Source organism: Staurois parvus, unplaced genomic scaffold (genome assembly GCF_062004578.1).
Source record: "Staurois parvus isolate SC_StPar_1 unplaced genomic scaffold, SC_StPar_1.0 ptg001283l, whole genome shotgun sequence".
Classification (NCBI taxonomy): domain Eukaryota; kingdom Metazoa; phylum Chordata; class Amphibia; order Anura; family Ranidae; genus Staurois; species Staurois parvus.
The window spans coordinates 1,117,501-1,142,432 of NW_028319079.1; the positions used below are offsets into that span (position 1 = coordinate 1,117,501).

General features: G+C 43.1%; 1 protein-coding gene across 1 annotated transcript in view; it reads left to right on the forward strand.

The window, feature by feature from the left end:
• The window catches only part of ILDR1 (immunoglobulin like domain containing receptor 1), a 119,703-nt gene extending 101,836 nt beyond the window's left edge, over nucleotides 1-17,867 (forward strand). Inside the window, exons 4-8 of the mRNA XM_089660828.1 lie at nucleotides 3,931-4,050; nucleotides 4,142-4,288; nucleotides 6,876-7,007; nucleotides 8,986-9,758; nucleotides 13,077-17,867. Coding sequence (XP_089516954.1) covers nucleotides 3,931-4,050; nucleotides 4,142-4,288; nucleotides 6,876-7,007; nucleotides 8,986-9,758; nucleotides 13,077-13,118 — 1,214 coding nt within the window. The 3' untranslated portion in view covers nucleotides 13,119-17,867. The remainder of the gene's footprint in view (nucleotides 1-3,930; nucleotides 4,051-4,141; nucleotides 4,289-6,875; nucleotides 7,008-8,985; nucleotides 9,759-13,076) is intronic.
• The last annotated feature ends 7,065 nt before the right edge of the window (nucleotides 17,868-24,932 follow it).

Genomic DNA, 24,932 nt, shown 5'->3' on the forward strand with positions numbered 1-24,932 from the left:
TTGGTGGCTGACTAAATACTTATTTGCCCCACTGTATGTTTGAAAATGGATCAGTGCTGATGTACTGACAGGCAATCTCATTTAAAGTGGTAGTAAAGTCTTTTCTATACAGGAAAAAAATGGTTCCCACGGTACTAATACATTATGACAGACTTGGCCACTTGAATGGCCGGGGAGCAGTGACGTCACTCCTACGCATGCGCACGGGAGTAACATCACTGCAGCATGCAGAGCGGATGATAAATGTGGTTTGAGCTGTGCATGCATGACTCACATCACATTACTCGCTAACAGGCAGGAAAATGAAGGCATTAAATACATTTTGTTTCACAAAATTTGTCATTTTAAAAAGTTATTTCTTACGCACAGCATAGGCATAATTATAATTACACCCCAAAAAGGCATTCTGAGGGCCCAAACTCCAAGGAGCACATTTGGGCTCTCAAGCAGCATAAATTACGTATCTAATTTCCTAACTACCTATCAAATTTTTGGAGGCCTTGGAACACCAGGACAGTGCAAATACCCACAAAATGACCCCATTTTGGAAAGCAAACACTCCAAGGTATTTTCTGAAAGGCATAGTGAGTCTTTTGAAACTTTTTGGATAATACAGGAAAAAAATGAAAATTTAGTTGTGAAGATATTTTTACCACACAGCCTAGACATACTTAGAATTACACACCAAAACACATTCTGCTACTTCTCCTGAGTGTGGCAATACCACGTGTGTGAGACTTTTTTACAGCCTAGCTACATAAAGGGACCCAAAATTTCAAGGAGCACCTTCAGGCTTTCGTGGAGGATAAATTATGCATCTAATTTCCTTAAATACGTATCACATTTTTGGAGGCCCCGGAGAACCAGAACAGTGCAAAAACCCACAAAATGACCAAATTTTGGAAAGCAAACACCCCAAGCTATTTCTTAAGAGGCATGGTGAATCTTTTGAAGAGTTAATTTTTTTCTACACATTTTTGGAATATGCAAAATGAATTTTTTTGCACAAAGATATCAATTCAATAAGATATTTCTCACACACCGCATGGGCATACTAGGAATGACACCCCAAAACACATTCTGCTACTCCTTCTGAGTATGGGGATACCACGTTTTTCACTGTCTGGGCTGATTATACACCGGACATTGTATCGTGTGTATCATACAAATCAAACAATTATATAAAAACCAATGTTTGGCTTTTGGTGGCCTCTATACGAGTGGTCAGGGAGGGAATATACCTTCGTGTAGCGTCACCTATAGCAGTCTCAGGTCCTATAAGCCAAGCAAGCCTAGCCTACTGGTACATGGTTACCCCCAGAAATGTCATGTTCACTGACCAGGAAGTATAGGAGGCTGAAGAAAGGAAGAACAAAAGAGTTCCTGCTGGGACTGGTGTCTCACAAGAACACAGTCAGTCTGACATGCAGATGGGTCAGTTCAGGCCACAGGCATAGACATGGTAAGCAAACAGGCAAAGGATCAGTCCAGGCAACAGGCAGAAACGTGGTCAATAGGCAGGCCAGGGTCTTTACAGGCAGCAGACATAGGAAACACTGCACTGGTGTGGTGGTGATCAGGAACATTGTTGCTGGCTGCTCTGGTCTGGTGACTCTGAGGACTAGTGTGGTGACAATCAGGGGCACACTGGTGTAGTGACACTGCAACTCGTGTGGCGGTGACCAGGGACAGTGTAACTAGTGTGGCAGTGATTAGGGACAATATGACTGGTGTGGCGGTGATTAGGGACACTAACTGGTGTGGCGTTGACCGGGGACAATATGACTGGTGTGGCCTTGATCAGGGACACTAACTGGTGTGGCGTTGACCGGGGACAATATGACTGGTGTGGCGGTGATTAGGGACACTAACTGGTGTGGCGTTGACCGGGGACAATATGACTGGTGTGGCGGTGATCAGGGACACTAACTGGTGTGGCGTTGACCGGGGACAACATAACAGGTGTGGCGGAGATCAGGGACACTAACTGGTGTGGCGTTGACCGGGGACAATATGACTGGTGTGGCGGTGATTAGGGACACTAACTGGTGTGGCGTTGACCGGGGACAACATAACAGGTGTGGCAGTGATCAGGGACACTGAGTGGTATGGCCAGGTGGGAAGTGGTTAAAAATTACCTTTCCTTTTCAATGCAATATGGCAACCTGGAGGTCTACCATTGGTGTATGGCGTGCCTTTGAAAATGTAATTTCCTGTTTGTAATTCGGCTCACAGAAGTCTGCACTAGGATAAAAGTCAGATTTTGGGCATCCAATGCAATAGGATTTTCCATTTTGGTAAAAAAATACTCCCCCCCCCCCCCCCCCCCCCAAAAAAAAATCCTCATACTTGTCCTTGTCTTAAAGGAGAAGCATAGCCATTGAAGCATAGCCATTGACTGTACTTCTCCTATGGATCACAACAGTGCAGTTAGTTCTGCATTACTGTGACCCAGATTCAGCTGACGTCACAGAGCCGGTCCAGTGGCTCTGAAAAGATTGGGATCCACCCAGAACCCTGGACCAGCACCTGGCCCAGCCTCTAAGCGATCCACTGAGGGCATGAGCCAGCCTCTCCTGCCTCTTCCACAGCCTGGTTCTCTAGTGAGTGCTGGAGGTGCAGAGCAAACAGCTGGTAACAAACAGTCCTGGCTCTCAGCTCAGAGCGGAGGGGAGAACTGAATGATCAGTGGTGTTTGATCACTCAGTTCTCACTGCAGAGCCAACAGGGGAAAGATGCAGCATCGGATCAATGCTGCATCCACCTAGGTGGGTATATTGGTTTTATTTTCAAAAGCCCATACTTCTCTTTAAAATGAAAAAAAAAAAACATACTAGGCCATGGAGTCCAGCGTTGTCTTGCTTGAAGCAAAAGCTCTCCCTTTGTCAGTCTTCTCCAGCATTGCCATCTCTAATTGAGATCCGGTACATGAGCAGACACGCTGTGAGGCTCTGGAAGGTCTATGGCAGCAATGGGCAAACTACGGCCCGTGGGCCGTATACGGCCCGGCGAACCTTTTAATCCGGCCCGCGGAGCTAGGCTCCCGCTAGGCTCCTCTCACAGTCCGCCCTGAAGACCGGTGTAGCATGAAAATCTGTCTCCTATGAGGATCTGTCCCCCTCTATGTATCTGCGCATGTGCCGGAGATCGCCGATCGGCTGCTAATGCCTGAAACTGGCACATGCGCAGATACGTCGAGGGGGACAGATCCTCATAGGAGACAGATTTTCATGCTACACCGGAACGGTGCGGGAACACGGCGAGAGGAACGCGCAGAGCAAAGGTAAGAGAATTGACACAGGGGGGACTTGGGGACTTAATATGGGGGATGAATTACTATAGGGGGGATGAATTACTATAGGGGGGATGAATTACTATATGGGGGATGAATTACTATGGGGGATGAATTACTATATGGGGGATGAATTACTATATGGGGGATGAATTACTATATGGGGGATGAATTACTATGGGGGATGAATTACTATATGGGGGATGAATTACTATATGGGGGATGAATTACTATGGGGGATGAATTACTATATGGGGGAATATTACTATACTTACTATGGATGACACATACACATCATTCATCTACTCTTGGTCCGGCCCCCGGGTCCAATATATGAACTCCATTGCGGCCCTCAAGTCAAAAAGTTTGCCCACCCCTGGTCTATGGGATCTGGCAGAGATGCCTGCAGCATGTATGTGCGATTCCCTGCCCATGCGCAGACCTGCTTCAGTCTCTGTGCAGATCTGGACTATTCTCTTTCGTTTCCCAAACGTCAGTTTCAAACATACATTTGAATGTGATTGGCCAATGTTGTAAAGCACAGACAGTTTGAGCTGCAGACACTTTGTTAAGCTAGGCCTACCTCTGGAGCCCCTGTCACAGCTCCTTAACCAGTTTTTTCCTATTTTTGTCTCCAGAAGCCGACCTGGTGATCAGCGAGGTGATGTGGTGGGATCACGGGGTTTATTATTGCACAGTGGAGGCCCAGGGGGACACGGCCGGGGACCCCGATAAGGAGGTGAAGCTGATTGTTCTACGTAAGTGATGTTCCAGCTACAATGGATCTTTGTCCTTTGGAAAATCTCCTTGTATCCTCAACGTAATATTGTATCTCCTAATCCTTCACAGATTGGCTGACCGTCATCTTCATCGTAATGGGAGGACTTCTTCTGCTCCTCTTCATCTGCATATGCTGGTGTCAGTGCTGCCCCCACTGCTGCTGCTGTTACGTTCGCTGTCCCTGCTGCCCTACCAAGTGCTGCTGTCCAGAGGAAGGTATGGCCTCTTCTTTTAAAGTGGACCTCTCAGAATTTTACACATTTGCATACATAGAGTGAAGGAAATAAGTATTTGATCCCCTGCTGATTTTGAATGTTTGCAATCTGATCACTGTAGGGGAGGAGACTGAGAAAATTCTTCCTCCTGCCTGCAACAGACTGATGGCATCATCTCAAAATAATTTCTTGAACTGAAACTGTTGGGGCAAATTTTTTATTCTAATGATACAGTGAAGGAAATAAGTATTTGATCCCCTGCTGATTTTGAATGTTTGCCCACTCACAAAGAAATGATCAGTCTAAAAATCGAATGTTCGGTGTATTGTAACACTGAGAGACAGAATAGCAACAACAAATTCAGCAGAAATGCATGTCTAACAAATGATGACTGATGTGCATGGTCATGAGGGAAATAAGTATTTGATCCCCTATCATTCAACAGGATTTCTGGCTACCAGGTGTCTTTCATACAGGTAACAAGCTGAGATTAGAAGCAGTCTCTTAAAGGGAGTGCTGCTAATCTCATTTTGTTACCTGTATAAAAGACAACTGTCCACAGGAGCAATCAAACAATCAGATTCCAAACTCTCCACCATGGCAAAGAGCTGTCCCAAGATGTCAGGGAGATGTGTGCAAACCTGGTGGCCAATTCCAGGAAACGTCTGACCTCTGTGATTGCCAACAAGGTTGGCCACCAAGTACTAAGTCATGTTTTGTGAAGGGGATCAAATACTTATTTCCCTCATGAACATGCAAATCAGTCATCATTTGTTAGACATGCATTTCTTTTGAATTGTTTGTTGCTATTCTGTCTCTCAGTGTTATAATACACCGAACTTTTGATTTTTAGACCGATCATTTTTTTGTGAGTGGGCAAACATTCAAAATCAGCCAGGGATCAAATACTTATTTCCTTCACTGTATCTTTAGAATAAAAAATTTGCTCCAACAGTTCCAGTTCAAGAAATTATTTTGAGATGATTACATTACATTACATCGAGTTTATATAGCGCCAAAGGGTTTGCTCAGCGCTGTACAATAGAGGGGGGGACATGGAAATACATGAAACAGTACAGCAACTACAAACAGCACACGAGGGGTAAGCGGGCCCTACTCTTTCGAGCTTACAATCTAGGAGGGAGGGGGTAGTGGTACAGGAGGAAGTGGCTGTGGGGGATGGAGTGGTAGGAGGAATGAAGGAGAGCAGCAGTTAGGTGAGGGTGGGGTAGGCTTCCCTGAAGAGGTGGGTTTTCAGGGAGCGCCTGAAGGTGAGGAGGGAAGGTGACAGTCTGATGGATTGGGGTAGTGAGTTCCAGAGGATGGGGGAGGACCTGGAGAAGTCTTGCAGACGTGCGTGTGAGGAGGAGACCAGGGAGCAAGATAGAAGGAGGTCCTGTGAAGAGCAAAGGGTACGGGTAGGGTGGACTGATGATGCCATCAGTCTGTTGCAGGCAGGAGGAAGCATTTTCTCAGTCTCCTCCCCTACAGTGATCAGATTGTAACTTTGTTTCAAGTCACGAGATGAGAAGCTGCCGCAGGGGCTGATCCGTGTCATACCCTGGATGATGCCTGAACAAACATGGTGCCATACTTCTGGAGAGAAAAGCAGATGAATTCATTGTTAAGGAGAATACTGTGATACTAGGAAGTGTTAGACTGACACATTACTCAGCGTGCTGCACCTAACTTGAGAAATGAATGAATCTTTGGAGCTACTGGTCATCTTGACATGCAGTTTCACCAAAGGTATCATCTACGTATACATATTGTCATCATGTTCTTGGTTTGAATGGTCTGATGCCCTGGTGCCCAACCTGCAAACCGAGGGCCACATGTGGCCCTTTGGTATATGATATGCAGTCCTCGGACTTCAGCAGTCTGTATTTGGACCATTGATGAGGGTAATAGCCTTGATCTTTACTAGCCTCATGTAACACGTTCCCAGTTTTGTACTGTCTTCTGCTGTCATCCCAGGGGCGGACTGACCATTTGGAAACTCGGGCACTGCCCGAGGGCCCGGGGTCAGTAGGGGGCCCCATGAGATGCCCCTGGTACCTTTTTCATAGGCTTTTTTGAGTTTTGGCAAGGACACAGGGGCCCCATGATCCCCTATTGCCCGGGGGCCCCATGAGTTGTCAGTCCGCCCCTGAGCCATCCCCACCAACAATGTATCCAGTCTGCACTCTCTGACCTTTGTTTCCTCTATTAGGTTGGTAGTTTCTGAGTCCTCTCAAGCATTACATATATTGAACATTATTTGCGGCCCTTTGGTGATGTCAGGGGCCGCATTTGAGGCCCTATTTAGCTCATCAGCTGACAACCACTGGTATAAGGTTTTGTAATGGGTTTGCATAAAGCAAGTTGTCATTGCTGGCCTGCAGTGGTGCTCAGGAATTATTTTAGTTCTGGTATAAATTGACAAACTGCTTGCCATTTTCCCTAAAAACTGTTCCCATTGTTGGAGGATGAAAAAAAATAGAATCTGATTGCTCTACTGAGAATGGGTATTATTGTCTCTGATGAGACCCCCTGAGAGTATTTTAACTGGCCTTTTCTTTACAGCGCTCTGTGTTTCTCTCCCGCAGCTATCGCCCGCCATCGGTACATGAAGCAAATGCAAGGCCTCGTCCCCTGGATGGTGGAGAAACCTTTCTACGCCGGAGCCGACCGCAACTCTCAACACTCCTCTTATCAGCTCAACCCCTTACTTCAGAGAGGTGAGGCCATAGACAGGACTTTATACTGGATGTGTGTGTATGCTGCAAAGGCAGCCGCTGTCTGTGTGCTAAACTAAACGCACCCCTCCATAATGCTACGCATACTACGTGCAGCTCCGTAATGTTCTGCGCACAACTGTCCTGTATGTACTGCCCACCATTATACCCTCCAAATGCCTCTTCTGTACATATAGCTTAATGTCATACCCTCTACACTCCTCACCTACACTTATTGCCCACTATTGGACCCTCTGCACTCCCCTTCAGCACAAATTTCCTGTTATCAGACCTTCCGCACTCCTCTCCTGCACATACTGCTGCTATCATACCCTGCAAATCGCTATCTAGCACATACTGCCCCCTGACACACCTTCCGCACTCCTCTCCTGCCCTCTGTCATACCCTCGGCATTCCTCTCCTGCGCTCTGTCATACCCTCGGCATTCCTCTTCTGCCCTCTGTCATACCCTCGGCATTCCTCTCCTACCCTCTGTCATACCCTTGGCATTCCTCTCCTGCGCTCTGTCATACCTTCGGCATTCCTCTCCTGCCCTCTGTCATACCCTCGGCACTCCTCTCCTGCCCTTTGTCATACCCTCGGCACTCCTCTCCTGCCCTTTGTCATACCCTCTACACTCCTCATCTACACTTCTTGCCCACTATCACACCCTTTGCACTCCCCTTCAGCACACATTTCCTGTAATCAGACCCTCCGCACTCCTCTCCTGCACATAGTGCTCCCTGTCATACCCTCTGCACTCCTCTCCTGCACATAGTACTCCCTGTCATACCCTCTCCACTCCTCTTCTGCACATAGTGGTCCCTGTCATACCCTCTGCACTTCTTTCCTGCACATAGTACTCCCTGTCATACCCTCTGCACTCCTCTCCTGCACATAGTGCTCCCTGTCATACCCTCTGCACTCCTCTCCTGCACATAGTGCTCCCTGTCATACCCTCTGCACTCCTCTCCTGCACATAGAACTCCCTGTCATACCCTCTGCACTCCTCTCCTGCACATAGTGCTCCCTGTCATACCCTCTGCACTCCTCTCCTGCACATAGTGCTCCCTGTCATACCCTCTGCACTCCTCTCCTGCACATAGAACTCCCTGTCATACCTTCTGCACTCCTCTTCTGCACATAGTGTTCCCTGTCATACCTTCTGCACTCCTCTTCTGCACATAGTGTTCCCTGTCATACCCTCTGCACTCTTCTTCTGCACATACTGCCCATTGTCATAACCTCCGTACTCCCCCACTGCACATATCTCTTTTTGTTAAACCCTCCACACTCCTCTCCTGTACAATACTGCCTGCCGTCATACCCTCTGCACATGTTGTTTTCTGTCATACCCTCTTCACTCCTCTCCTGTACATACTGCCTCTGTCATACCCTCTGCACTCCTCTCCTGCACCTATTGGCGCTATCATACCCTGCAAACCACTATCTAGCATATACGGCCCCCTGCCACACCTTCCGCACTCCTCTTCTGCCCTCTGTCATACCCTCTGCACTCCTCTCCTGCACATAGTGCTCCCTGTCATACCCTCTGCACTCCTCTCATGCACATAATGCCCATTTTCCCTAACCTTTGTACTCCCCACTGCACATATTTCTTTCTGTTAAACCCTCCACACTCCTCTCCTGTACATAGTGCTCCTTGTCACACCTTCTGCACTGATCTCCTGTACATAGTGCTCACTGTCATACCTTTCATACTCCTCTCCTGCACACACTGCCCTCTGTCATACCTTCCGATCTCCTCTCCTGCACATAGTGCTCACTGTTATACCCTTCACACTCCTCTCCTGCACACACTGCCCTCTGTCATACCTTCCGATCTCCTCTCCTGCACATAGTGCTCACTGTTATACCCTTCACACTCCTCTTCTGCACATACTGCCAGCTATATTAACCTCCCTTCTCCTTTTTCAGAAGGAAATTTATTTCAACTAGAATTGTTTTCTTTCCTCTGCAGATCTCTCCCTTCAGGGGAGCATTCCAATGGCCAGACAGCCAAGCTTCCCACCCTCCAATAACAAAGTTCTCGACTATTTAGAGAACGAGCTCAAAAACTTTAATACAGCCCAGCCTTTGGCCTCGGGCCCTCACTACAGTGGGGCCAGCCACCACCCCAGCATGTTATCTTCCTTGAGCGAAGTTGGGGTCCGTGAAGTAGATCGCAGGGTGATTCAGCTCCCCCCCATTGTTGAACATATTGTCAGTTCTCATCGGAGCAGTAACTCCAGCCAACATCGCAGACACAACTCATGGGATGCCCTAGAGAGCGATCGAGACAGGAGGAGGAATGGACCCCAGGAAGACCCCTACCTTCCCGAGAATGACTGGAGAGATAGAAGCGACAGGGCTCATGGCTATAGGAGAGGGCAACCAGTTGACAGCCGTGGAAGAAGAGACCCCTCCCCTCCCCGCAGATTCGACCGCTCCAATCACAGCGAGGACTCAGCTTATGATGACCAACGTGGGCATTCCAACCAAAACTCCGATCGCAGAAGGTCCCCAGACAGGTCGAGGAGAAGGGGCAGTCCGGACCGCTTCTCGAGGCGAAGGAGGAGCCACTCACCTCCCTACAGGCGTAACTCCTGGAGTTCAGACGACGAAAGTCAGTACGCCCGCGGCAGGAGGGAAAGACGCCCGCAGTCCTATGACTGGCCGGAGGAAAAACCCCCTAGCTACAAATCTCTTGATGTGAACACAGGAAAGAACAAAAACCAGCGAGGGAGGCAGTCGGTGAGTTTTCGAAAATTGTAAAATTGGCCAGGAATTTGTAAAATTATATAGTCCCTTAAAGGTTTGATATATGTGAGAGCAAGGATGAGGATAATTCTATGGAAGGACAAGGATGAGCATAATTCTATGGAAGGACAAGGATGAGGATAATTCTATGGAAGGACAAGGATGAGGATAATTCTATGGAAGGACAAGGATGAGCATAATTCTATAGAAGGACAAGGATGAGGGTAAGTCTATGAGGAGACAAGGATGAGGATAAGTTTATGTGGGGGACAAGGGTGAGGTTAAGTTTATGTGGGGGACAAGGGTGAGGTTAAGTTTATGTGGGGGACAAGGGTGAGGATCAGTTTATGGGGGGGACAAGGGTGAGGATACGTTTATGGGGGGGACAAGGGGGAGGATACGTTTATGGGAGGGACAAGGGGGAGGATACGTTTATGGGGGGGGGGCAAGGGTGAGGATACGTTTATGGGGGGGGAGACAAGGGTGAGGATAAGTTTATGGGGGGGGGGGGGACAAGGGTGAGGATAAGTTTATGGGGGGGACAAGGGTGAGGAGAAGTCTATGAAAGGACAAGGAAGAGGATAAATTTCAATGGAAGGACAAGGATGAGGATACATTTATGTCTATGGGAGGGACACAGATGAGGAAAAGTCTATGGGTGGGGGGCACAGATGAGGAGAAGCCTATGGGGGGGGACAAGGATGAGGATAAGTCTATGGGGGGGACACAGATGAGGACAAGTCTATGGGGGGGCAAGGATGAGTATAAGTCTATGGGGGGGCAATAATTAGTATAAGTCTATGGGGGGACAAGGATGAGGATATTTCAGTGGATGGACAAGAATGGGGGGGGACACAGATGAGGATAAGTCTGTGGGGGGGGGGGGGACACACAGATGAGGATAAGTCTATGGGGGACACACAAATGAGGATAAGTCTATGGGGGACACAGATGAGGATAAGTCTATGGGGGGGGCCACAGATGAGGATAAGTCTATGGGGGGGGCCACAGATGAGGATAAGTCTATGGGGGGGCCACAGATGAGGATAAGTCTATGGGGGGGCCACAGATGAGGATAAGTCAATGGGGGGAACAAGGATGAGGATAAGTCTATGGGGGGGACACTGATAAGGATAAGTCTATGGGGGGGACACTGATAAGGATAAGTCTATGGGGGGGACACAGATGAGGATAGATCTATGGGGGGACACAAATGAGGATAGATCTATGGGGGGACACAGATGAGTATAGATCTATGGGGGGATACAGATGAGGATAGATCTATGGGGGGACACAAATGAGGATAGATCTATGGGGGGACACAGATGAGGATAGATCTATGGGGGGACACAGATGAGGATAGATCTATGGGGGGACACATATAAGGATAGATCTATGGGGGGACACGGATGAGGATAGATCTATGGGGGGACACAAATGAGGATAGATCTATGGGGGGACACAGATGAGGATAGATCTATGGGGGGACACAGATGATTATAGATCTATGGGGGGACACAGATGAGGATAGATCTATGGGGGGACACAGATGAGGATAGATCTATGGGGGGCACATATAAGGATAGATCTATGGGGGGACACAGATGAGGATAGATCTATGGGGGGACACAGATGAGGATAGATCTATGGGGGGCACATATAAGGATAGATCTATGGGGGGACACAGATGAGGATAGATCTATGGGGGGACACAGATGAGGATAGATCTATGGGGGACACATATAAGGATAGATCTATGGGGGGACACAGATGAGGATAGATCTATGGGGGGACACAGATGAGGATAGATCTATGGGGGGACACATATGAGGATAGATCTATGGGGGGACACAGATGAGGGTAGATCTATGGGGGACACAGATGAGGATAGATCTATGGGGGGACACAGATGAGGATAGATCTATGGGGGGACACAGATGAGGATAAGTCTATGGGGGAGGACACAGATGAGGATAAGTTTATGAGGGGGGGGGGTAGAGATGAGGATAAGTCTATGGGGGGACACAGATGAGGATAGATCTATGGGGGGACACAGATGAGGATAGATCTATGGGGGGACACAGATGAGGATAGATCTATGGGGGGACACAGATGAGGATAGATCTACGGGGGGACACAGATGAGGATAGATCTACGGGGGGGGCAGATGAGGATAGATCTACGGGGACACACAGATGAGGATAGATCTATGGGGGGACACAGATGAGGAGAAGTCTATGGGGGGCACAGATGAGGATAAGTCTATGGGGGGCACAGATGAGGATAAGTCTATGGGGGGAGGAGCACAGATGAGGAGAAGTGTATGGGGGGACACAGATGAGGATAGGTCTATGGGGGGACACAGATGAGGATAAGTCTATGGGGGGGACAAGGATGAGGATACGTATAAGGGAGGACAAGGGTAATGAAAGGTATATCGGAGGCCATATGTGATTCATTTTCAGCCAGCAAGTTGAAAAAAAATAAAAAAAGAACCGATTCCCCCATTTACACATATAGTGTGGATGGGGGAATCACTCCGGCTGAGCTATTGTATTCTGCTGGTGGGGACAATGATCAGTGTTGCTGGCCATAGCTGGTGGCACTGATCATTCAGGAAAAGCCCGACAGGCTGGTTATACACAAGTCTACTTGTGTAAAACCAGCTGGCCCACGCAGGGATCGCAATTCAATGGTATGGCTGGCTTAAGAAAAACTCTGGGCTCCACACCAAAATGAAAGCGGAGATCCACCCCCCCCCCCCCCCACCTAATCTTGACAAAGGAAAACCGGGAGTGAAGCCTTGCAGCTTCACCGTGTGTTTCCTACTGCGCATGCGTGCTGCGCTTTAAGAATCGGCTGCAGTCCTCTGGGATCTTGGAAGTGTCCCAGAGGTCTGTGGGGCGTGCCGAATATCCGGCTCAGTTCACCGCAGCGAACCTGTCCAAAACCAGGTAACCAGCCAAATGTGGCAGCGGAGGAGGGGAGGAGGCAGAAGAGTGGAGCTTCCACATTTGGGTAGAACTCCACTTTAATGTCTTTTTTTTTTTTTTTTTTTACAACACCTTTTAAGAAGTAATACCTGGAGCTGGGCTTTAATAAGATGAAAAAAAAGATTACAGAATACACCCTTCTACAACATAGGAGGGAGGTGTTCTGTAGTCCAGCAGGAGAGAATTGCCAACGCTGCTACGTGCTGCAGAGGCGGTGTTGTCAAATATCTCCATGAAGGTTGGAGCTCACTGGATTCCTGGCAGATCACTAGGTATTTTATTTTATGTATATATATATATTTCTCGTTCTGTTTTCCAGGACCGGGCCAGTTCCAGAAGTGGAAGGAGTATGGTGATTTAGTGGAAGATGTGGTGACAAGGAAAGGACTGGAATGGTGGTTTCACTAAAACCACAGAAAAAAAAACAACCGCAGTCGTCCCTAAGCACAGCAAACAACCGGAACTCACATTCTCTATGGACTTATATAGGGAAAAGCTTTGTGCCAGGTGCTGTCACCTGTGGCAGCCAATCGGGATCAATCCTGATCATGGCAGACCTGATTGGTTGAAATGTGGACACCTTCATTGGCAGAGCCTGAGCCTTTTATTTGAATTGTTGGATTAATACGATATATGTATTTCTTTAGATTTGGATGGAGCAGGAAGAGTCAAGTTTTTTTTTTTTTTTTTATTTCTGTCTCCTTGCTGGTTGTTTCTTCCTTTCTACTAGTTCTGGAGCCCATTGGAACTAGGACAGAAAGTTGGGGAAAATTTGGAGTTGTCACCAGAGCAGGAAGTGAGTCAAAATCCTCCAATGGGGACATCTGTTTCTGTGACATCTCTCTACTGGTAACCATACACTACACAATCCGATTGTACAATCTCCTTTAGATCTACTATCAACTATGTAGCGTGAGGGCCTTCCTGATACAAATATACTCAGGATTATTTAGAGTTGTCCCTATATTAAATAGTCTTGGTAAAGCTAAAGAGGATTGTACAATCAGATTGTATAGTGTATGGCAGGGGCGTCCCTAGGGTTGGTGTCACCCGGTGCGATAACACTTGATGACACCCCCTCCGACGATCCCCGCAGGATGGATCGGATCTGCGGATTGAGCATAATGGATCAGACTCAGATCCATTATGCTCCCCAATCCACAGATCCGATCCATCCTGCGGGGATCGTCGGCTTTCTTTACAACTTACCTTTTCGTGGAGCGGGTCCGGTGTCACCCCATATAGGTTGCATGCCGACGATCCCCGCAGGATGGATGGGATCTGCAGTTTGGGGAGGATAATGGATCGGACTCAGATCCATTATGCTCAATCCGCAAATCCGATCCATCCTGCGGGGATCGTCGGCTTGCTTTACAACTTACCTTTTCGTGGAGCGGATCTGGTGTCACCTGTGCTGTAGGCGTCACCCGGTGCGGCGCGCACCCCCCGCACCTGCCTAGGGACGCCCCTGGTGTATGGCCAGCTGTAGGGCTCATAAGTAGCAGATTTAAGGCTCATCACACCACCTTGCTGAAGAGGACCCGCCTTCTCTTCCCTCCCTAAGGCCGGCCATTATTGGTTTTTTTCATTCGAAAATCGGACCTAAGAATAATCGGCCGAGTGGGGCAATGGCGCCGGCCGAATTTCGTGGTTCCTACCAGGGGCAGACTGACCATTCGGAAACTCGGGGACCGCCCGAGGGCCCGAGGTCAGTAGGGGGCCCCATGAGATGCCCCTGGTACTTTTTTCATAGGCTTTTTTGAGTTTGGGCAAGGACACAGGGGCCCCATGATCCCCTATTGCCCGGGGGCCCCATGAGTTGTCAGTCTGCCCCTGGTTCCTACCCATTTCTTTTATTGGAAAATTCCTGAAAAATTCCTGATTTTCTAAATCATTGGTGGCCTCATCGGATTACAGAACAAACGATGTTTTCGATTTTCGATCGAAAAATCGTTGGGAATTCGACCCAAGTATGGTGTTCTTTAAGCCCCCTCTACCATCCACTTTTTTTTTTTTTAAATAAAAGAATCCATACTTGAAATCCAGCAGTCTCCTGACCAATCAAGTGATGATGCATGTTGTCCCGTGTCACAAAAGACATTTAAAAAAACACATGCCTTTACCGTTCCTGAACTGCAATGAAAGTAGATGGAGGTTGGATCAGATTTTTTAAGACTTTCCTGGAGAAATATCAGAAGCATTCTCCCAGCCTCAGGAACTCTGACTGTACTTTGCTTAGTGGGCAGCACAGCGGCTAAGTGGTTAGCATTTCCGCCTCGCAGTACTAGGGTCATTGGTCAGAAGAAGGGGAGGATCAGAGAAGTCAGGATCAAACAGCCTTTTTACACAACGCAGAGGTTGGATCAGATTTTTTAAGACTTTCCTGGAGAAATATCAGAAGCATTCTCCCAGCCTCAGGAACTCTGACTGTACTTTGCTTAGTGGGCAGCACAGCGGCTAAGTGGTTAGCACTTCCGCCTGGCAGCACTAGGGTCATTGGTCAGAAGAAGGGGAGGATCAGAGAAGACAGGATCAAACAGTCTTTTTACACAATGCAGAGGATTAACCCCTTAGGTCCCACAGTAAGTATAACAAGCATGATTTACTGTATATACAGACTGATTGTACTGTTGTGGGTTTAGTAACACTTTAAGTTGTTAGCACTTCCGCCTGGCAGTACTCGGGTCGTTGGATCGAATCCCAGCCACGGCACCACCTGCCTGGAGTTTGCATGTTCTCCCTGTGCCTGTGTGGGTTTCCTCTGGGTACTCTGGTTTCCTCCCACACTCCAAAGATATGCTGGTAGGTTAATTGGCTCCTGTCTAAATTGTCCCTAGTATGTGTATGTATGAATGTGAGTTAGGGACCTTAGATTGTACGCTCCTCAGGGGTGGGGACTGATGTGAATGTACAATATATATGTAAATTGACGGCACTGTATAAGTACCTGAAATAAATAGTGTGTTGATTTCCTATGATTGTCAGCTCCATCTAGTGGCCATAATGTGTTTTTTTTTTTTTTTAAATACCTGCATCATGGTCAATAGATGGGGTTCAACGATCGTTGGAAAATATCATTATTATTATTATACAGGAATTATATAGTGTCAGCAGTTTGTGCAGCTGTTTACAAAATCATTTTTGCAAAAATTTTGTAAAACGCAAAATACAGTCAGAGATCATGACGAATGCTTGTTATTGGGCAGCACAGTGGCTAAATGGTTATCACTTCCACCTGGCAGTACTCAGGTCCTTGGTTCGTATCCCAACCACTGCACCTCCTGCCTGGAGTTTGCATGTTCTCCCTGTGCCTGTGTGGGTTTCCTCCGGGTACTCCGGTTTCCTCCCACACTCCAAAGACATGCTGGTAGGTTTATTGGATCCTGTCTAAATTGTCCCTAGTATGTGTATGTATGAATGTGAATTAGGGACCTTAGATTGTACACCCCTTGAGGGTTAGGGACTGATGTGAATGTACAATATATATGTAAAGTGCTGCGTAAATTGATGGCGCTATATAAGTACCTGAAATAAATAAATAGTGTGTTGATTTCCTATGATTGTCAGCTCCATCTAGTGGTCATAATGTTTTTTTGTTTTTTTTTAAATACCTTCATCAGGAAAATACTACGTGATGGTCAATAGATGGGGTTCAACGATCGTTGGAAAATATTGTTATTATTATAGAGGAATTATATAGTGCCAGCAGTTTGTGCAGCTGTTTACAAGATACAGGGATCATTGTAAAAAGTAAAATACAGTCAGAGATCATGAGGAATGCTTGTGATATTCATCCAGATAATTGTTCACATATAGACTCTCTTATGCAGGCCATAGACGGGTCGAAAACCGGACGTTTTTTTTTTCAAAAAAAAGAAAAATCGGTCGTTCAATAGGCCGACGTTACCACCAACGGTAAAAAAAAATCGGCCGATTTTCGTCCCGTCTACGGCCGGCATTTAATTACTTCTGTCCCTGCAGAGAGCTCCGCTATTATATTTGACATGAAAAAGTCTTGCAGTTGCAACAATGTATCTATTTGTATCCATTTTGGATACAGATGGATTATTCGGATACAAATGGATACATTGTTGCAACTGCAAGACTTTTTCATGTCAAATATAATAGCGGACTGGAATTCTTCTTTTTCTTTTTCTGCTTCTTCTTCTTTTTCTTCTTCTTTTTCTTCTTTTATTTCTTCTTTTTCTGCTTCTTCTTTTCTTCTTCTTGCAGGTCACGGCTCATGTGCAGATTTTTTATCGGTAAACCGATCGGCCGATATGCCCATCATTGCCGGGAAAATCGGCTGATCGGCAAAATCGGACGATTTTTTCCAACTTTACCGATTAAAAAAAAATGTGCCAAAACCCCAAAAAACGGCCGACCAATTAACCCACTAACAGTGCGAAAATCGTCTGATTTTTTTTTTTCCGGCCAATTTTCGACCTGTCTGTGACCTTCATTAGTCTGCTAAAGCGCTGTGTTTCATAAACATCTCCTACATTTAATTATTCATAAAATACTGTTTTCCCCTTTTTTTCCCCCATCCTTTCCATCTCAGTGCTGTCTGTGTGCAGCCACACCAGCCTTTGCTGCATGTCATTGCTCTGGACTGGATTCCCGATCAACCATGCCTGCACAGCATGATCAGGATGGCTGCTAGTCGTTTCCACCAGGGTGACAACAGAGGAGCTTCATTGAGAGACAGTTGTCACCCCATATCAGGAAGTGCCTGAACAAAGCAGGAACACCGTTTTGATTAAATATTTTTTCAAAAATCCGAAAACTTTTAAAATGACAAGTTGCAGTTTTTATGAGATTATAGTGGCTGGGTTTGGATCGATTTTGATCATGTGCCTTTTTCCAGCATTCCTTTAGGTGGAGCTGTGCTCCTAAAAAAACAATTCTCAGGAAAGGCTTTAGATACAAGTGACAGTTCTGTGCCTGGGTTCCATGCAGTTCATTCAGTTTTCACTTTTGTTTTTTTATTTTTTCATACCAGTGATGTTTTGTAAAACGACTTTGTCTGAATTTACACAGGAACTGTAAATACTGATTTGGATACATGTTTCTTTGTACAGTCTATGTAAATAAATCAAGAGGATTACCAGGTGTTGTAAACGTTCTTTCAGTCTTTTATAATAGCTTGTAAATGGGTTTTGCTGATAGAAAATAAAGAGGTGCCTATAATGATAATTGACTTCAATGCAAAATCCCATCTTACTGACTTCAATGCAAAATTGTGTCCCGTTGACTTCAATGCAAAATTGCATCCCGTTGACTTCAATGCAAAATTGCATCTCATTGACTTCAATCTAAAATCGTATCCTATTGATTTCAATGCAGAAATGTCCCCTACTTCAATGCAAAATCGCATCCCATTGACTTCAATGCAAAATTGCGTCCCTCTGATTTCAATGCAAACATGCCCCCTATTGACTTCAATGCAAAATCACGTTCCATTTACTTTAATGCAAAATTGCGTCCTATTGACTTCAATCTAAAATCGCATCCTATTGATTTCAATGCAGAAATGCCCCCTACTTACTTCAACGCAAAATCGCATCCCATTGATTTCAATGCAAAAATGCCCCCTATTGACTTCAATGCAAAATTGTGTGCTATTGACTTCAATGCAAAATCGCATTCCCATTGATTTCAATGGACAAATGCCCCCTATTGACTTCAATGCAAAACTCGCATCCCATTGACTTCAATGCAAAGTCACGTCCCATTGATTTCAATGCAAAAATGCCCCCTACTGACTTCAATGCAAAATCTCATTGCATTAACTTCAATGCAAAATCGCGTCCCACTGATTTCAATGCAAAAAATGCCCCCTATTGACTTCAATGCAAAATTGCGTCCCATTGACTTCAATGCAAAATCGCATCCCTCTGATTTCAATGCAAACATGCCCCCTATTGACTTCAATGCAAAATCACGTTCCATTGACTTTAATGCAAAATTGCATCCTATTGACTTCAATGCAAAATTGTGTCTTATTGACTTCAATGCAAAGTCGCATTCCATTGATTTCAATGCACAAATGCCCCCTATTGACTTCAATGCAAAATAGCATCCCATTGATTTCAATGCAGAAATGCCCCCTATTGACTTCAATGCAAAAACGCTTCCATTTAAGTTTTTTTTTAAATTTTATATATATATATAATTTTTATTTCTGTCCAGTTTTTGTGTGGTACTGTCGATGAGTTATTTTACGTTACTGGATTGTATTTTTTTAAAATTCATATTCATTTAAATTCAAGATAATAATTAAAAAGTCGAAAACAATACAATTTTATATATATATATATGTTTTTTTTTGTTTTTTTTTTAAACTGTTAATCTCGGTTTTGGTTTTCGGCCTAGTGCATCCTGAATTTTTGGTTTTCCGTCCATAATTTTCTCTTCGGTGCAGCACTAATCCTAAATAATCCCAAACCTTGTGAACCACATTTGGAGAGCGAGGAAAAGACAACCTGAGCTTTATATCTAAAAAGTGCTACAGGCAGCATTTCCTGCTAACGCCAAGGAAGAAGAATAAAGGGAGTCTCTGCATGCAATTCAAATATGAAATTCACTGAGCAATTCTAAACATTCAATGATATATACAAATACTGTGAGAGATATTTACTCATCTATAAAAAGATATTTTATATATATATACAGTTGTTGCTCAAAAGTTTGCACCCCCTGGCAGAAATCTTGACATTTTAGCATTTATATTGAAAATATGACATCATGCCAAAACACTCGTAGTTATTTATGATGATATGAAGCCATTTATCCAATATTGTTTGGCTCCTTTTTATATCATAATGATAACAGAAATCACCCAAATGGCCCGCATCAGAAGTCCCCACCCCCGGATCAGAAGTCTCCGCCCCCGGATCAGAAGTCTCCGCCCCCCTGGAATGTTTGGCCTTGGTACAGGCACACAAGGTGACACACACGGGTTAACATGCCAATTAGAGGTTAATGTCCCACATCTGTGGCTTCTGAAATTGCAGTTAGTGTCAGTGTATAAATAGTCAATGAGTTTGTTAGCTCTTACATGGAAGCACTGACTAGGCTAGATACTGAGCCATGGGGAGCAGAAAAGAACTGTCAAAAGACCTGCTTAACAAGGTAACGGAACTTTATTAAGATGAAAAAGGACATAAAAAGATGTCCAAAGCCTTGAATTTTCCACTTCTTAATAAGTGATTGAACAGTACTGCCAGGCAGTACTGTTCAATCGCTTATTAAAAAGTGGAAAATTCAAGGATCTCTTGATACCACGCCAAGGTCAGGTAGACCAAAGTTTGCAGCCACAACTGCCAGAAGAATTGGGATACAAAGAAAAACCCCATCAGGTAACCTCAGGAGGCTGCTCTGGAAAAAGACAGGTGTGCTTGTTTCAAGGAGCACAATACAACGATACTTGGACAAAAATGAGCTGCATGGTTGAGTTGCCGGAATGAAGTCATTACTGTGCCAATGCCACAAAAAAGCCCAGTGAGGCGTGTCAAGGTGTTGTCGGGTATATTGTAACCAGGCTTTTTCGTGGCATTGGCTCAGTATAGACTGAGGAAGCCTGTCGATTACTCATATAGGAGTGGATCGGGGTCAGTTGGTGGCCATCTTGATGGGGGCAGTGGAGGTGGTGGACAGAGAGCTGCCTGTGTTTGATATGTGCTGTACATAGCGCTGTGTCTGCACTGACTTGTGAGTGAGTTTTACTGTACGGAGAGCACTATCAGTCCCTTCCTTCATGAATGAAATAATGCTCCTTACGTGAGTGGAGGATCCGTGGAACAGTGGGAGCCATCAGTGGTGGCGTGAATCTGGAGCCATTCTGTTTGGAACCTATGAAGGGGCCAAAGCGCGTGTAACCCTGGAGGTGAGCATATATCGTTCATGGGAGGTGTATGCATGAGCAGGGGCGGACTGACCATTTGGAAACTCGGGCACTGCCCGAGGGCCCGGGGTCAGTAGGGGGCCCCATGAGATGCCCCTGGTACCTTTTTCATAGGCTTTTTTGAATTTGGGCAAGGACACAGGGGCCCCATGATCCCCTATTGCCCGGGGGCCCCATGAGTTGTCAGTCCGCCCCTGTGCATGAGTAGCGCTGGTGATCAGAAGATTTCTCCCCTTCCTGACCTGGACATTTTTTGCGATATGGCACCGCATTACTTTAACTGACAATTGCGCGGTCATGCAACGCTGCACCCAAATGAAGTTTATGTTCTTTTTTCCCCACAAATAGAGCTTTGTGGTATTTGATCGCCTGTGTGGTTTTTATTTTTTGCGCTAAAAAAAAAGACCGACAATTTTGAAAAAAAAAAAGTTTTTACTTTTTGCTATAAAACATGTCCAGTAAAAAAATTTATAAAAACAAAATATTTTTTCCCCACAAATAGAGCTTTCTTTTGGTCGCCTGTGCAATTTTTATTTTTTGCACGATAAAGACTGCCAATTTTGAGAAAAAAACATTATTTTTTACTTTTTGCTATTAAAAATGTCCAATAAAAAAAATTTTAAAATCAAATTTCGTCATAAATTTAGGCCAAAATGTATTCTGCGACATGTCTTTGCAAAAAAAAAATCCCAATGTGTGTAAATTTCATTGGTTTACGTTATAGTGTCTACAAATGGTGGTGTATATACTGGATTTTTTTTTTTTACTAGTAATGGCAGCAATCAGCGACTTATAGCGGGACTAAATCTATTCTATTTTTTTCTCTAATCTATTCTTTTATTTTCTGTTGTATTCTATTCTGTTTTACTCTATTGTTTTCTATTCTCTTCTATTCTTTTTTTTATTCTATTCTATTCCCTTAATTTCTATTCAATTTTATTCTATTCAGTTTTACTCTGTTCTTTTTCTATTGTATTTTCTATTCTATTCCTTTATTTTCTACTCTATTCTATTCTTTTATTGTATTATATTCTTTTCGAAATTAGAATTTCAAAAGATGGCTATACTCTAACATTAATACACACAGTCTTTGAAGGAAATCAGCAACATTTGATTTTGTTTTCGAAATTCAAATCTGAATTTCAGACGAAATCTATTCTATTTTTTTTCTATTCTATTCTTTTATTTTCAATTTTATTCTATTCAGTTTTACTCTATTATTTTCTACGTTATTCTATTATTTTAGTTTTTTATTCTATTCCCCTATTCTCTGTTCTATTTTACTCTATTCTTTTTCTATTTTATTATTTTCTATTCTATTGTATTGTTTTCTGTTCTTTTCTATTCTAGCCTTTTCTATTCTATTCCTTTATTTTCTGTTCTAATATTTTCTATTCTATTCCTTTATTTTCTATTTTATTTTCTATTCTCTTATATTGTATTCCATTCTGTTATGTTTTATTCTATTATATTCTTTTCAAAATTCGAATTTCAAACGACCTCTATATTCTATTCTAATTTTTTCTATTCTATTTCTTTATATTCTATTCTATTTTCCTTTATTTTCTATTCTGTTTTATTCTATTCTTTTCGAAATTAGAATTTCGGAAGATGGCTATACTCTAAGACAAACACACGCAATATTCAAATTTGTTTTCGAATTTAAATTCGAATTTCGGATGAAAATTTGTTTCATTATTTCAGATTCGTTACTATTGTATTTTGGAAATTCAGGTACATACGAATCTCCGATAAATGAAAAATTTGTCTGAAGTTCCATATGGAATGAAACAAACTGCACATGTATCTTATGTGTAATTATTGATTCATATGCAATTTTATAGTTAATTTTATATATTTTGATGATATTATTATACAGGATTTATATTATTATTATACAGGATTTATATTATTATTATACAGGATTTATATATTATTATTATTATACAGGATTTATATTATTATTATTATTATTATTATACAGGATTTATATATTATTATTATACAGGATTTATATTATTATTATTATTATACAGGATTTATATTATTATTATTATTATTATACAGGATTTATATATTATTATTATTATACAGGATTTATATTATTATTATTATTATTATACAGGATTTATATATTATTATTATTATTATACAGGATTTATATTATTATTATTATTATTATACAGGATTTATATATTATTATTATACAGGATTTATATATTATTATTATACAGGATTTATATTATTATTATTATTATTATACAGGATTTATATATTATTATTATACAGGATTTATATATTATTATTATTATAATACAGGATTTATATATTATTATTATTATACAGGATTTATATATTATTATTATACAGGATTTATATTATTATTATTATTATTATTATTATTATACAGGATTTATATATTATTATTATACAGGATTTATATTATTATTATTATTATACAGGATTTATATATTATTATTATACAGGATTTATATATTATTATTATTATACAGGATTTATATATTATTATTATACAGGATTTATATATTATTATTATTATACAGGATTTATATCGCACCAACAGTTTCCTCAGCGCTTTACAATATAACGGGAGACAATAAAGCAACAATACAGTTCAATACAAGAGGGATAGGAGGGCCCTGATCCTGGGAGCTTACAATCTAGGAGATAGTTGTGGTGTCAGGGGTACTCGCGCAGTGGCTGTGCTGATTGATAATTGAGTTTAATTCTTGCCTGGAGTTGAGCTTTCCTGTTCATCTCTGACACCTGGGATGATGTATAATGCGTTTAGGATGGGAGAGGAATGCCGGCGCCCCTCTACCGATTACGTCTAGTACAGAGAGCTGACACTTCCTCCCTGCTGGCCATTACTGGGTAAGATTTAGAGAAGGTTCATGTACAAAAACAGGATGGAACCGCGTCCGCCACACAAAAAAAACAGCTCTGCAAGTCGCTTCTATTCTTTCCAGACACAAACATCTGGGTGAGGCTCCAACAAACAGGAAAGAAAACAGCAAGCAATCCCGACTTTTACTGATGCGGAATTCCAACCCCGGAGAAAATATTTGACACCTTCTATCAGCCGGTTGTAGTCTGAACCTTAACTTTGAAGTGGAGCTCCAGGCAATCAGCTAAATACACAAAGTGAGATGGGGGCTGGTATACCTGCCAAAGGATTTGTAATTCTGTCCATCCAGTTCTGAGATTTGCACAGCTCTGCCACACATCAGATTCAGATGACCTGACTTTTTCTCCACTGCAGTTAGGCCCCTTTCACACGGGCGTTCTGTTTTTTTCATCAGTTCAGTCACGTTTTTTTCAACGAAAAAACATCAGTTCACATCAGTTATTCATCAGTTTATATCAATTTTTCATCCGTTTACATCTGTTTTTCATCAGTTTTTATCCGTTTACATCCATTTTTTGTCCATTTTTTCATCAGTTTACATCCGTTTTTCATCCATTTACATCCATTTTTGTGTCCATTTACATCCATTTTCATCTGTTTTTTTTGTCCATTTTACATCTGTTTGCATTTTTCTGTCTGTTTACATCCATTTTTCATCTGTTTTTTCATCTGGTTTTCATCCGTTTACATCCATTTTTCATCCGTTTACATCCATTTTTTCATCTGGTTTTCATCCGTTTACATCCATTTTTTGTCCGCTTACATCCGTTTTCATCTGTTTTTTTTGTCCATTTTACATCTCTTTGCATTTTTCTGTCTGTTTACATCATTTTTCATCCGTTTTTTCATCTGGTTTTCATCCGTTTACATCCATTTTTCATCCGTTTACAGACATTTTCATCCATTTTTTCATCTGATTTTCAACAGTTTACATCCGTTTTTCATCAGTTTTCATCCGTTTACATCCATTTTTTGTCCATTTACAACCGTTTTATGTTTTTTTTGTCCATTTACATCTGTTTTTATCTGTTTTTTTGTCCATTTACATCCGTTTTCATCTGGTTTTTGTCCATTTACATCTGTTTTTGTCTGTTTATATCCGTTTTTCATCAGTTTACATCCATTTTTTATCCGTTTTCATCCCTTTACATCCATTTTTGTCAATTTACATCCTTTTCATCTGTTGTTTTTGTCTGTTTACATCCATTTTTCATCTGTTTTTTCATCTGGTTTTCCTCAGTTTACATCTGTTTTTCTTCCATTTTCATCCTTTTACATCCATTTTTTGTCCATTTACATCTGTTTACATCTGTTTTTGTCTGTTTACATACGTTTTTCAT